At 36.7% G+C, this 15,950-nt stretch overlaps 1 protein-coding gene across 2 annotated transcripts in view; it reads left to right on the top strand.

Annotated features, from left to right (window-relative positions):
• BZW2 (basic leucine zipper and W2 domains 2) overlaps positions 1-15,950 on the top strand; it is a 62,672-nt gene that overhangs the window by 8,799 nt on the left and 37,923 nt on the right. For both annotated transcript variants that reach the window (XR_010406511.1, XM_045864608.3), the window contains exon 2: positions 14,473-14,537. Coding sequence is in view for 1 of the 2 variants with exons in the window: in XM_045864608.3 (XP_045720564.1) it covers positions 14,480-14,537 (58 nt within the window). In the remaining variant the exon portion in view is untranslated. The remainder of the gene's footprint in view (positions 1-14,472; positions 14,538-15,950) is intronic.

Here is a 15,950-nt window from a genome sequence, read left to right as displayed (position 1 = left end):
CTTGTACATTTCCACAAAGGACCTTATTACTTTTCAAACTAACTTCAACCGCTTCCTGGATTTATGATTTTTTTTTTTTTAGATCTTTTTTAAATCAAGTTAGTTAACATACAGTATATCATTAGCTTCAGGGGTAGAATTTTGTGATTCATCAGTTGCATATAACACCCAGTGCTCATTACATCAAGGGCCCTTCTTAATGCCCATCACATAGTTATCCCATCCCCCCACCCACCTCCCCTCCAGCAACCCTCAGTTTGTTCCCTATAGGTAAGAGTCTCTTATGGTTTGCCTCCGTCTCTGTTTTTATTTTATTTTATTATTCCTTCCTTTCCCCAGTGTTCATCTGTTTGTTTCTTAAATTCCACATATGTGTGAAATCTTATGGTATTTGTCTTCCTCTGATTGACTGACTTTGCTTAGCATAATACACTCTAGTTCCATCCACACCATTGCAAATGGCATGATTTCATCCTTTTTGATGGCCGAGTAATATACCACTATATATATACCACATCTTTATCCATTCATCAGTCCATGGACATCTGGGCTCTTTCCATAGTTTGGCTATTGTGGACATTGCTGCTATAAACATTGGGGTGCATGTGCACCCTTGAATCACTATGTTTGTATCCTTTGGATAAATACCTAGTAGTACAGTTGCTGGGTCATAGGGTAGCTCTATATTGAACTTTTTGAGGACCCTCCATACTGTTTTCCAGAGTGGTTGCCCCAGTTTGCATTCCCACCAGTAGTGTAGGAGGGTTCCCCTTTCTCCTCATCCTTGCCAACATCTGTTATTTCCTGAGTTGTTAACTTTAGCCATTCTGACCCATGTGGTGTGGTATCTCATTGTGGTTTTGATTTGTATTTCCCTGATGATGAGTGATTTTGAGCATCTTTTCGTGTGTGTTTGCCATTTGTATGTCTTCTTTGGAGAAAGACATCTGTTCATGTCTTCTGCCCATTTCTTGACTGGATTTTTTGGGTTTTGGGTGTTGAGTTGCTAAGTTCTTCATGGATTTTGGATACTAGCCCTTTATCCGATATGTCATTTGCAAATATCTTCTCCCATTCTGTAGGTTGCCTTTTAGTTTTGTTGATTGTTTCCTTTGCTCTGTAGAAGCTTTTTATCTTCATGAAGTCCCATGTGATCATTTCTAAGAAAAAAAAAATGACATGTGTTTTTCTTAGTATAGAAGGTAATAGAATTGGGTTATTATAAACAGGAAGGAGAACCCCACATTGCTGGGACAGAGGAAACTGCTGGCTAGGGGGAAGGGACTTGGCATCAGTATTCAGGAGTGTGAAGATTATGTTTTTGTTAGAGGTGAGCCTCTACAGGAAACAATATGATAATCAGCTTCTGTCGTACTACAAGCCATGGTGCCATAAATTTCCTATTATTTACATGTCCCTGAGGGGCAGGACTTCTGTTAATTCCTCTTACTAAAGATAAATGTTTTTTCCTTAATAGAACTCCATGGAAAACGATTTGGCATTTGGGAAGTAGCGTATGCCAATTCAATTTATAAAAGTGCTGAACTAGACTTGAAAATTAACATTTATGCTTTACTCTTTCTAATTCTAAACCATAAAATCTATGAGGTAAATAATGAAAAAGCTGCCTTCGAGTATCATAAAAATAATTGCCCAAGACACAGCAACAATTTTGGTTGGCTTTTTGGAAAGTGCACTAAGTGGAGATTGGGTTGATTAGGTTCTGGCCCTGACTATTCCCTGAATGTAAGCCTCCTGATGGAAGGAATTTTTTGCTTTCATCTCTGCCTTATCACCAATGTTAGGATGGAATGCGTGACCTCAAGCAAGTGGTGTGATACCTCAGAGCCTTCTTGGATTGTTAGATGAGGATCTAGTGTTAGGTCCCTGGTTTTCAAAGTGTTCCATTCTTCATGGATATCAATTAAGGAACATTTAATTATTAAAGCATTAACAGACACAACTGCAGCTCAAATGGATCGTTTGATCACTTTAACATGCTAGAGACCCTTACTACTTGTTAAAACTCACACTGCCTGGCTTTTGTGCAGTGCTTGGGGTCAAATCTCCACCTGCTAGAAAGTGAGCACCATGCAACTTTTTTGACTGGCCCCTGTTGAGTTTCTGTTGACTAGTACCAGTCATACGCTTGATAAATAAATACAAATACATGATTCGCTTTATGTTTAAACTTTTAAAAAATGTACTTGAGAATTTATAGCTCTCTTTTTGTTTGTTTAGTTTTTGGTGTTTTTTTTTTTTTTTTTAATTTGAGTTTGTGTCGTCCACTGCTATAAAATTATGTCGGGCAATACAGTCCTGTATCATCAGTGTGCTGTGTATCATTAAGTCCTAGGCTTGGCTTTGGCATTTCTATCCAGTTCATGCTCTGCCCATTGTGAAATACTCGTGTGTATGGTAAGTGTTTTTTGTGTGCAGCCCTTCAAATACGGCTTCATCTGCTAGACAGGCTTGGGCAGGTCCCCTCCTGGGAGGATGAGAGCAGGAGTGGCTTGGTTGAGAAAACTCATAAATGTGGAAAGTTGGATGCCTGCCCACCACCACCTTTGAGCTTCCTGAAGGTCCATTATGTTTTTTAAGCAAATGCTCCAAAGCTAAATTCTCCCACTGGTTATTTGTCAGGGGTGTTATTTTTTTTTCTAGAGGATCCGATTTTCCTCTCCTTGATTAAAATCCTGAGAAAAATGACGGGACGCCTGGGTGGCTCAGTCGGTTAAGCGTCTGCCTTCGGCTCAGGTCATGACCCCAGGGTCCTGGGATCGAGTCCCGCATCGGGCTCCCTGCTCCACGGGGAGCCTGCTTCTCCCTCTGCCTCTGTCTCTCATGAATAAATAAATAAAATCTTTAAAAAAAAATAAAATAAAATCCTGAGAAAAATGAAATACACTTCAATCCTCCTTGTCATAATAACATCTTCTAACTTTCCACTTGAACTAGTAGTCGTATATACTCTTATCAGTTTTGCTTTTGATACAAGATCGGCTTTAATAAACTGACTTACTCTCTGGCATTTGGCACCACTCCCTGCTGATTCTTTTTTTTTTTAAAGACTACCTTTTTAGAGCAGTTTTAGGTTCATAGCAAAATTAAGAGGAAAGTGCAGAGATTGCTTGAATACCTTCTGCCTCCACACATACATAGCTTTTGCCATTATCATCATCGCCCCACCAGAGTAGTACATTCGGTACAGCTGATGAATTTATGGATCATCTGATAGCACATGGTCTGACATATCTTGGGTTCCCACTGAAAATGTTCAAGTCATTTTCTTTTCTTTTTTAATATTTATTTGTTCGAGGGGGAAGGACACGGGGGAGGGAGAAAAAGTCTCAAGCAGGCTCCGGACCCCAAGAAAGTGACGTGAGCTGAAACCAAGCATCTGACGTTCAGCCAGCTTGCCACCCAGGCCCCCTCAACCCATTTTCTATACACATGTGTGGGTACTTGTTGACATATATGCATAGGCATTTTCTGAAAGGATACATAAGACAACCTTAAAGTACTTATTTTTTCTATGGAGTGGGATTCCACTTAATGAACATGAGATCACAAATGAAAGTTGGAAAGTAGTGGTCTTTATTTTTTCACTTTTATGCCCTTTTATGCTGTGCTAGTTTTGTTTTTTTTTTCCCATCAGTGTTTTAGTAGTGCTTTACAGCTTAAAAGAGCTCAATAAAATAAAATGTTTCCAGTTTTCCTAAAGTGATGCATTAGAACACATGGCTTTTAAAATAAAGATCCTAGAGGATCATTGAATTAGATTTCATCACTGCATGTATGCAGACCGTCTGAGAGTGGGTGGCATACTCTTAAAAATTGATAATAAAATCAGCTCATCATAAATCCATTATTGCACATTTAGGGAAAATAGGGTAAAAAGAGGGAGAAAAAATATCTATAATTCTAACTTTAAGTAATGACCACTGTATACATTTTAACATACTGCTTAATTCTCCATTGGGGGAGTGCATACATGCAGAAAACATTTAAATCCAATTCTATTGTCTTTTCTAATATCACAGCAAAGAACAACTTTAACAAAATTGCATTAGAACACACAGTGATGAAATCTGATTCAATGATCCTCTAGGATCTTTATTTTAAAAGCCATGCGTTCTAATGCATCACTTTAGGAAAATTGGAAACATTTTATTTTATTGAGCTCTTTTAAGCTGTAAAGCACTACTAAAACACTGATGGAAAAAAAAAAAAACTAGCACAACATAAAAGGGCATAAAAGTGAAAAAATAAAGACCACTACTTTCCAACTTTCATTTGTGATCTCATGTTCATTAAGTTCATTAAGCTCTTGGTTACAGCTCAGGTCATGATCTCAAGGTCGTGAGATCCAGCCCCAAGGCCCACATGTTCAGCATGGAGTCTGCTTGGGATTCTCTCTCTCTCTCTCTAATAAATAAATAAATAAAATCTTTTTTTTTTAAGTATATTCATTGCCTTTGAACACTATATAAAAGAAGGAATTTATAAAAATATTAATTAAAAGGAATTTTGATTAATGACAGCATAATTAGTTTAATGTATAGTTACCCTGTATTGAAGGAAGAAAGTCACTTGATAGGTAAATTCTGGAATATATCTTTCTAAATCACTTACTATATAATATTTTATACTTGCATGTTTTTTGCTTTGATGAATGTTTTTTTAAATATACAGGAAAAAATAATGGGCTGTTTTATTTAAAAATTTTAAAAGCCTTTTCTGTTCAGGAACCATAACTTTGCCTTTAGGTATTTGTTTTGAAATAGTAAAAGTTAGAACTTCTTCTCTTTAAAAACCTCACATCTTATTTTGCATGCATACATACACATTCTTTTTTCCGCTGACTTTATTCTTTCTATGATGGTAATCTTTAATAATACTCAGTTTCATTTTATATACTTCTCAATCTCTCCTCAATTAAGCCTGTAACATAGAAGACTATTTCCATGGCAGGAATAATACCCATAGTGTAGGGCATGGTTAAGCAGGTCATAGCTGGCTCATGCCAAGGATTTTGTGTAGTCTCTGTATGCAGCAGTGTAAATCCCCATTCTGATGTTACAGTAAGGGTGTTTGGGGGGACTATTTTCTTGCACATGGGACAGTCAAATACAAGGAGATGTATTAACCAGAGTAACATATTGTAAGCATCTTCAAATCAAGATTTGATTTTTTGCTTTATTTATTTGCTTTTTTACTGGGGTGTGCAGTCCATATGCAGCAGGGTTATTTCCTGCTTCCCAGCTGACCAAATTCTGTAGGATCTGGGAAGTTACAGTATAAAGAATCCCTGTGTTGTTTAAGTGCTGGGCTTTTTCAGCTCCCCAAATTGTTCTCCTTGCTCAGCCTCATTCACTGAAGTCTGTAGGACTTCCAATGTTTGCCTTTGCTCCTTGGTTCTATACGTATATATCCACTTTATTTCTGAACTGTCTGAGAGTGGGTGGCATACCCTTTGTCCCTTATTACATCAGAGCGTATTTCCTTAGAAGAAGATACTTCTCGTAAAGAGCCACAGTACAATAATAAAATTGAGTGAATTTAACATAGATACCATACTTATCTCCATAGTCTATACTCCAGTTTCATCAATTACCCCATTAATGTCATAAGTATATTAAAATATTTTTACAGGGCAGTACAGCATCCAGTCAAGGATTGCATGCTGCATTTAGTAATGTCCTTTTGATTCTCCTTTTATTTGCTACAGTTCTTTGACTTTTACTTTTAAGACAGTGACATTTTTGAAAAATACAGGCCAGTTGTTTGGGAGAATGTCCCTAGATCTGCCTTTGTTTCCTCGTCATTAGATTGAGATCATGCATTTTTGTTCGGAATGCCACATAAATAATATCCTGTTCTAACTGTAAGCATCCAGAGCCCTGTGGTGTCTGTTGTCTCTGGGTTTAAGGTGTTACCTTGTTTCTCCACTGTGGAGTTACCATTTTTCTTTTTGTAATTTTTGCGAAGATGCGGTGAGGCGATCTGAATATCCTGTTGATCGTCAAGCACGCCTGCCCACATGCACACGTGTCATGGCACTGTTAGTATAGCTTGATGATTCTTGCAAGAATCAATTTTTGGTACAGTGATTGCAAAATGATGTTTTTCCACTCCATGTTTCCTTCTCTATTTATCAGTTGGCATTCTACTGAAAAGAAAACTTTCATTTCTTCCCAATTACTTTCCTTTCCCTTGTGCACTGGTATATTTGCTTTCTCTAAAATAAATGAGTATGGACTTGTAGATTCTTACTTTATTGGGTGAGTTATGATCCATGCTGTTTTCAATTACTTTAACGGCCAAATTGTCTCAGCTGATGCCAGTGAATTGTCCTCGGGATGGTTTCTATGTTGTTTTATTTTGTTGTTGTTGTTGTTGTTAAAAGCAGTTCACTTTTCTGACACAAGACTGTCAGGATCATATGGAATCTTCCGTGCTCCAACCTTGGAATCAGCCATTTTATCCAAGAGACCTTTGTTTCTTTTAGTAGGAAATGATATTTAGATCCTTTGTCATATTTCTCTTTATGCACAGATAATGTTATTACTTGTGACCCCTTGGGGATTGGTTTAAACTTCAGAAGAGTTTAGAGTGTTTCCATTTAAACACATATAATTTTTCTAATTAAAAAGTTATATATCCTTATAGAAAATATAGAAAAGTAGTGTAAGAGAAATAAAATGCCCTTTGAACTCAGTGCTCATGTTGACCACTGAGTGCTAATGTGCTTTATGTAGCTTAGATCATACCATATATATATAGAACTTGTTGAGTGGGTTTTGTTTTGTTTTGTGTTTTGGGTTGTTTTCTTTGCTGTTTCTACTTAACATATCACTATTTTCTCCAAGTCTGAAAAATTAAACAGTGGCAGTTTTCAGTCATATATTTTATCTTTTCTTTGTTGTCTTTCTGTTCTCACTACTGTGATATCCAAAAGTAGGGAAAATTTATTTGCTCATCCTCCTCTTTTTCTGCCTCCCTCTTCAATCCCGTATTGTTGCCTGCCCTCCATCTTCCCCCCGATTGTCAGAGGGTGTAAAATTATCAATGTTGAAAGACGGCAATTAGTATTAAAGACTGTGGGAAGCATTTATTTTGTATACTAATTGCACTTTTGATTTTAGCTATGACAAGCTACTCAGTGATAAATATGTTTTCTCTAAAATTAACATCAATGTTTGGCAAACAGAAATAAGTCTCTTGAGGAAATATCTGCCTGGTGGTTGATCTGTATGTGCACAATTTTTAACTCTTGAGAGCAAAGACCATCTCTGGTTTTGGTCACAGTTTTTTCCTTTTTGGTGTAGGATTTTCCACCCTTGGCACAATTAAAATCTTGGACCAGAGAACCCTTTGTTGTGGAGGGATCTCCTGTGCATTGTCCATTACTTAGCGGCATCCATAGCATCTACCTACTAGACATCAGTAGTGTCCCCACTTCCCCAGCATGACAAAATAGAGGTCTGCAGACATTGCCACATGTCCCCTGGGGGGGACATAATGACCCCAGAATGAGACCGCTGTCCTTAACACAAAGCACCCCCAAAATACAAATTAATAAATATTTAAACCACAGCTGCCTAATCTTTGGGCATTTCCTTGTCTTCTACCACCATTTCCTCTAAGTTCTCAAAATTTATGGTTTGAAATATTGTGGGTATGCAGTCATCACACTGCTGGTGTCTGGTAGACAAAAGTTCTAAGTGTCTTAACTTACCTAGAACAGAGGTTTGGGGGCATTTTGCTATTAAAATACTTTGAAACATTATATTTGAGGGACTGGTTTTCTGAAAGCCGAAGTGTGCTACAATGTCTGTTGTGTATGTGTGCTTGCATCTTTCCAAGTGTTGAGAGACTTAAGAATCACATCAGCAAGATTAGACCATCTGTAAAGTTGAATGAATATGCCTGGTCAGTTATTAAGGGAAGGGAATGCTCTGGGAGGATTGCCTCTGGGGAAAAGGGAAGCCCAGAGAAGGGAATGTACATGCCCGGCGTACTTTGTAGAAGTGACTATAAGCAGAGGGTATGAATTGATAGGATGAAAGCATTTTAAGGTTTTATTTTCAATTCTTGACGGTTTTCTAAATTAACTTCACTAAGAGGAAATAAATAACATTACACATTATCTTCATTTATTTCTATGAAGAGGTTGTATGGGATACTTAAAATGTAATTTGTAGAATATTTCTATTTTTGCTAAAAGGAAAGCAGAATATCAGCATTCACAAACAAGGTAGGTATACTACTAAGTTTAAGGTATGAAATTGTTTGGGAAATGTGATAATGGAAATTTTATCACGATGCCTTTATATCTTAAAAGATTTAGATGAACAGTTAGGTCTTAGTACTCTTTTTCAAAACGTAATTCCTTTGGGCATTGGTCATTCTTTCCTTGTCAGGTGGTTGCTTAGCACAATTTAAGTTTCCACCATTAATGTCCCTCTGGAAATACACAGCTGTAAATTTTTGAGGAATGAACTATTATTAAGTTTGGTACTCTTTAAGAAAGATTATTTTTGTGCTTTTATACTAGTAAGGATAAGAAAGAGTAAAGGGATATGAATATAACAGTAATATTTTTGTACTAAAGAAGGGAATATCTGATTTCATTTAGAAACATTTTTCTTATATAGGTAGGCTACTATTTAAATTTCATTTTTTTTTTCAATTATTATAAAAACTAAAACCTACATAGAATTTGCTTGGAGATACAAAAGCATTTTGTAGAGGCTGGATGATTTTGATTATAGAGAGGCTGTTTGGTACAAAATCATGATAAGGGCATTAAACAAGCTTATGCTATTCTGGGCAACAAAGTGTAGTGTTATTGTAAGCATTTATCTGGTCTATTGCTTTAGAATGTTAATAATTTACACTTGCAGAGTGCAACTTAATTATTTTTGCTTCTTTTGAGATCATTGTTATCAACCCAAATAACTCCTGGACATGACAACTTTCTGTAAAGGATTTTAATGTTGTATGTTCTTGGAGTTTTAGCTTTAATGAAAAGGAGAATAGTTTATAGCTATGGGCAATTTTTAGTTTGTTGTTTTTATGGTACATTATTTTGCTCATTTGGAACATAGAATAAAAGGTAGTTCTTGAAAGTTACTCCTAAACACAAAGTACTTCCTGAGAATGTTGCAATGAAGTGGCTCAGTTACATTACTGGTTTTGTGTGCTAGTGTTACTGTATCTTTATGAAATACTTTATACTTTGGAGATGATATTGGTGCCCTATAACTTTTATTTTCTTAGAGCTGAAAGTCTTTTTTTCTTCTTGCTGCCTCCAGGATTATTTATTACACACAGAGTTTCGCTTTGTTTTTTGTTTGTTTGGCTTAAACAACAAACATTTATTCCTCACAATTCTGTAGGCTAGGAAGTCTAAGATCAAGGATGATACAGATTGAGTGTTTGGTAAGAACCCACTTCCCAGTTCATAGATGGCCATCTTCCTGCTGTGTCCTCACATGGGGGAGGAGCCAGAGAGCTCTCTGGGGTCTCTGTTATAAAAGCACTAATCCCGTTCAGGAGAGCTTCACCCTCATGACCTAATCCCCTCCCAAAGGCCCTACCTACTTCCTAATACTATCACATTGGAGGTTAGGATTTCAATATATGAATTTGGGAGTTAGGGGGGCTGGGGGTGGGACACAAACATTCAGTCCATAACAGAGGCATATAATGTCAGATCATCCCATGATTAATCATTTGATTGTTAGGTTCAGGTGGTGACCTCCAGATATCATTAAGGTACAGTTTTCCTTTTGCAATTACTAAGTAAATTGTGGAGTGATTCTTCAGCACCATGTGAATATGCTTTTCTCCTAACAACCTTTTTATCCAATTGTTTTATTTATTTATTTGTTTGTTTGTTTGTTTGTTTGTTTATTATGAGTTTTGCTTTGAAGTCTGGTATTTCTTTTCTTTCTCACGATAGCCACCTGGTTTTGAAAGTTGGGCAAAATGCTCCTCAGAGCTACTTTATTTAAAAAATTGATTTAAAAACTTTCTATTCTTTGGATGTATTTTCACCTCTTTTATCAAAATGAAATGTGTTGGGCCATAATGAATTCTTTAGAACTGGGTTGCCCAATGTAACCACTAGCCATACTGGCTATTTTCATTTTAATTAATGAAAACTAAATACATTTAAATTCCTCAGTTACACTAGCCACATTTCAAGGGCTCGAGGACTACATGTGTCTAGTAGCTTCCATATTAGACAGTACAGATACAGAACATTTCCACCATCATAGACAGTTCTGTTGAATACATGGCTTTAGAATGGGAGATGGCAGACCACAGCCTGAGAGCCCAGTCTGATCCACCACTTGTTCTGTAAATAAAGTTTTATTGGAATAACTTGTTTACATATTGTCTATGGCTGCTTTCAGGTTCTAACAGCAAAACTCAGGAGTTGGAACAGATACCATGTGGCTCACAGCACCTAACTATTTTCTTTTATCCCTTTATAGAAGACTGATCCCACTTTAGCATATGCATATTCATAAAGTTGAGGTTGTTTGAATAGCCTAGTTATATGTATATATTAGCAGTATAACATATGATATAAGGCAGATTTTCATAGTTTAGAGATTATCCAGACCAGAACAGTCATCCCCTTATAGGAACAACAAGAAAATCAGTCCTTCTCTGCTAGATCAGATTCTTTCCAAAATGAGGGGAATTAAAGAAGAAAAATACCAGGCAAGACAACACACAATGTGTCAATCTACTCAAGGTGTGTTGGGCAACTGGCAGAATTAGTACACAGTTGCCAAGAGGCCAACCCATCTGAGCTGCTGGCCCATTGTCACACTTGGACCCAGAGTCAGTTGGGAGTAAGGGATAGAATCTACAAAGGACCCAGGACAGTAAGAATAGTAACAGAGGGACGTGGGTGAAATTTTATTTCTTATATTTTAAACTGAAACATCTTTCAGTTGGGCCTTTCAGTTTAGTTTATTCAAAAAAATGTTTATTTCATTAATAGGGTACTTAGTTTTGAACTTTGATTGAATCTTTTTAATATTTTATTGTCTTTTCTCTTGTGGAATAGCCAAGAAATGTAGTCTCTGAGGTGACATGGGAAATATTTAAATCCAGTTGTGTTTTACCATTTTGCATACAATTTTCTTGTAATACTATTTTAAACCATGGAGCTTTTCCATGGAGGGATGGCATGAGCTTATTTTTATTTTGTCTGTGTGTTTGGCTGATTGGTTTTTTTTTTTAAAGATTTTATTTATTTATTTGACAGAGAGAGAGATAGCGAGAGCAGGAACACAAGCAGGGGGAGTGGGAGAGGGAGAAGCAGGCTTCCCGCCGAGCGGGGAGCCCGACGTGGGACTCGATCCCAGGACCCTGGGATCATGACCTGAGCCGAAGGCAGACGCTTAACGACTGAGCCACCCAGGTGCCCCTGGCTGATAGTTTTTTGAATGCATATATAGGCTGTACCCCAGATAAGTTTTGTCTCTGAGGATTCTGTTAAACTGATTTAACATATGCATCTATACATACCTATGTGTATGTATTTTTAGTTGTTTTCAAGTTGTGAATTGTAGTGCAATCTAATCAAAATAAGCATTTGACATTGGCCTAATAGAACCGTCTTTGTTATTCTTCTGGCCTAATAGAACCGTCTTTGTTATTCTTCGTTACTTTCCCAGGTTGAAACTAGCACAGTTTCTCATTCAAAGTGCCCTTGCTTCTCTCCCGCCAGGGCTTCAGTGAGTACCTTATGAAGCAGATTATAATGTAGCTCCGAGGGCTAAATTTAGAGACAAGACAAGCCTCTGCTCTAAATAGTAACAGCTAAGCGATAGAGACTTTTGGTGAACAGAGGTCTTCATTTAGTCTTTCAATAGCAGTAGGTGAGTTGCTGTTGGTGTTTGTTTTAATTTTTGCTGCTGTGTATGTCAGAATCTTTGTATGCTTTTTTTGTTTAAATGTTACTATGTTGTTTTCCACCTGCGGTATACAGAAGGTGTGCAAAATAAGGTCACAAAACGAGACCATGAAGAAACAAACTTTTGTGTTTAGAACTGAAGAGATTATAAATGGAGCTAAAGATTTTTAAAATAGAGTAATTCTCTGATCGGTAGGCTGTGTTTTGTGGTAATTCCTCATTAGCAGAAAAACAGCAACAAAATGCTAAGCTAGAGTTAGAGAGTTCGGTGAGTTTATATTCCGGACTGTAAAATAAAACTTTTAGAGAAGGCTTACACTTTTAAAATATTTTTTATTAATTCCATAATAGAGACATCTTTAGCAAAGAGTAACTGCAGCATGTTCACCTGCTAGAAAAGCTTCAGGCTACTTGGAGTCTTTTTTTGTTTTTATAATACCTCAGTATGAGACCTAAACTCTTTAACAGGTATTTTTTCTTTCCTGGCACAGGAAAATATTTTATATAATATTTGTAGTGTTTGGGGAGGTGTAGAAACAAGAAACACACACATCCATTATGAGTACCCCAATGAAATGTTTGCTAATCCAGAGTGAATCTTTTGAAAATGCCAACAAGAAAATTTCTGAATGAAAGAGTCTTGTAGTGACTGTAAATAATGCATTAGAAGCTCTATTTCCAACTTCCATCAAATGAGATTTCATTAAGTTTATTGCTTTTGTAACTATTTCCGTGTGTAGCTGCTGCCCCCCCCCCCCCACGTAGTGATCACTTTCTCTACCCTTTGTTCTAGATCTGTACTGCTATTGTACTGTAAATGTTTGTGAGTTTTATCTCCTCTAGGCCCTCTGCTCCTTGAGGGCGTGGAATCTGGCTTAGTCACCTTTATAGCTCAAAGCATGATACATTAAGTTCACTCTATGGGATTGATGAAAATTATCTCTACTTAAGCCATAACAGAAAATCCTTTTTGTGTTACTTTTCTTTTTAATCCATTCCACTTTTTAAATTATGATTAAAGGTTTAAGTGATAAACATTACTTTCCATATGAAAATAGATTTTCTTCTTTCATGGTGTGGAAAGTTTGGGTATATAAATAGAATCATTTTTATATGTTCTTAAGGATCTTTTTAAACTTTGAGACATAATTAAATAGTTTACTCGGATACAGCAGATTTTCTTGATTGTTTAATGGTGACTTAATTGGAAAAATCTAGACATTCTCAAATCACAATTAAAAAGAACTTTGAAAGGTAAATAATTTGCTTGACATTTTCTTAATTGTGTGGTCTTCATAATTTTGGTAATCTGGATATATTTTCATATTATAATATTCATGCCACAAGGTTATTCTTAATTTCTAAGAGATCTTACAGAGCAGGTTCTTTTTTACTTTTTTTTTTTTAAGATAATTTAATCTTAAATTTTCTTTGCATAGAAAAGCAAATATTATGTATATTCCCTTTTTAACCAAAAAATTACACTTCACACTTTTATTCAGCTTGCTTTTTTCCATTAACAGTATGCCTTGAACATCTTTCCATGTCTGTGCAATAGCTTATTTGACAATTATTAACTAAATGCGAACTCTACTTAGTGTTGTTTTAGATACTAAAGATACTGCTTTGAGTAAAACCTACAAAGTCCCTACTCACGTGGGGGTTACATTCTAATGGGGAAAATGAACCATGGGCAAACCCATCATAGTGAAATGGCAGGTGCTACTAAGGGCTGCGAAGAGAAATAAAGCTTGGTAAGGAGAGACGGACAAGGGACACCATTCGTGGGGGTCACCAGGGAAGGCTTCTCTGAAAAGGAGGCACTTGAGTGAGGGCAGAGAGTGAGCCATGTGAATGGGTGGGGAAAGATCCTTCCCAGAGGAGAGGCAGCTTTCTCCGGCACATTGGAAGAAGAGAACAGTACGGCTGGGGCGCAGTGAACGAGGGGGAGGGATGCAGATGGCCGAAGCGTGATCAGAGAGGGAGCCAGGGCAAGAAATGTAGCACTGCATTTAGATCTCATTCTTCTGTAAAGCTTCATAACTTTCCATTTGATGGCTTCTTAGAACTTACTTAACCAGACTACTGTTTATGGGCATTTAACTTTGCAAGTTTTTATTCAACAGTGCTGCGACTCAGTCCTTTTGTACACACGCACTTACACGAGTGCACGCAGGCATAATTATGCATATTTGTGTGGGTAAAACGGCAAAGTAAATTTCTAGTAAAAGAATTTGTGGACTACAGGTTATGCACGTGTAAATATTTATATTCACCAACTGCTTCTCCAAAGTACTGCATGGAGTTTATTCCCTCTGTCAAAGTTTATGTCTGTGGTCGTTTTCCCTATGTCTTTTGTCAACACTAGATATTATTAAATTTTAAAAGTTTTGCTAGTTCAACAGTTACAATTACACCTTGCTTTTAAAAGTATATTCAGTATAGGTGAGGTGGAACGTATGCTTATTAGCCATACATTTTTATGTGAACTGCTTATTTGAAATAATCTTTATTTTCTTTGTTTTCAGAAATTTTATGAATAAGCATCAGAAGCCAGTGCTAACAGGCCAGCGGTTCAAAACTCGGAAAAGGGGTAAGGTTGTGCTGTGCGTTTGCGTGCGTATGGGCGTTGGCAGAGCGGGTGAAGTTCTAAGCAAGTTAGGAGATTTGCAGAAGGATTAGAATTATCCTTGTTTCCACGGAACCGCCCTCGTTCTATTCTTTTAAGCTCTGGATATAGAACCTGAAGTTCTGTATTCAAGCCTTTGAATAGTTCTTTACGTGTTTGATTTTGGACAAGTCATTTAACTCGTCTGAACTTTGTGTCTTTATCTACTAAAGGAGGATGATTCTATCTGGTCAAGGTTTCCTCACTCTCCTGTGAGGCTATGAAGACAATAGATAAACTCTGCTGTTTTTGACATCCAGCATTTGTATTTGAGTTTTGCTTTCTTTGTTGTTTTTAAGGAAATGTTGAGAGCAAAGGTGGTAAAACTTAGGAGAAAAGTAAATTAGGGAAGGAGGTATTGATGAGTTTTTACACTTGAAAATTTAATAAGTCAAATTAAATTTACAGCCTAAATATGTTTAAAGCTCAGGATATTTTCACATGTCTTTTATTGTGGAAAGGTAGTGATAGACCCCATTTGATGACTGGTAACAAATTTATTTGGGTGAGTGACTTCTTTTTATACTATGTTCATCTTATCATCCTTTCTGTGTAAAGAATAGTTGTAAATTTTTAATCAGTTTTGCATAATTATAAAGAAGTCCTTTTGGACTTAAAAAAAAAAAATAGTTGAGCCGTAACGTGACAAGGAAACTTTTTTTTAAAAGGAAACATGATATGAAATTATTATGTTGACTAACACTGAGGACAATAACTGAAACATATTTAAGAAAGTATCGTGCAGAAACATGAATGACAATTAGATATCTCTGTGAGGCCTCACTGCTGATTGCAAAGGTTGATGGCAGGTAATGGTCACCAAGTGCTAAATTGTTGAATTGATAGCCCATAGTATATGGCTTTGGCATTTCCAATGTTGAGGTAGCCCCTGCAGCTTATGCTGTCTTGCATAAGTACTGTGTCTGCATAAGTAACAAGTCTAGCCTTGCAGAAGGAAAGGAAGTCTGAATGCAATCAGTCATTTGGAGTAGAAGAGTTCGTGAGAGTCACTAGATAGCAGTGGAGGCTGAATTTAAAACTGTAAATGCTGCTTGCTGGGAATTCACATTCCTACTAAAAAAAGAAAATTAAAAAACTGTAAAGTAAGCAAAATGTGGTTATTTTGTACAGTATTTTTGTCTTGTGCTTTCCCCTTTTCTATTTTTTTTTTTTTTCATCCCTGGCTCATCCCTATAAGCTAAGGCACATGGCCTGAGCCATCTCCCTCTGCTTGGTCCTCGTCTGGGTCCTTATCTTGGTCTTACAAATTACGTCCCCACTACATTTCCTCATTGAAATCCAGATGTTGATATCAATACAAGGCGTTACAGTCAATGT

This window comes from Mirounga angustirostris, unplaced genomic scaffold (genome assembly GCF_029215605.1).
Source record: "Mirounga angustirostris isolate CCGP_5_RB_7025 unplaced genomic scaffold, mMirAng1.0.hap1 SCAF_12, whole genome shotgun sequence".
NCBI classification, from domain to species: domain Eukaryota; kingdom Metazoa; phylum Chordata; class Mammalia; order Carnivora; family Phocidae; genus Mirounga; species Mirounga angustirostris.
The sequence above is the reverse complement of the archived record's forward strand: the minus strand, read 5'-3'. Positions and strand labels throughout refer to the sequence as shown.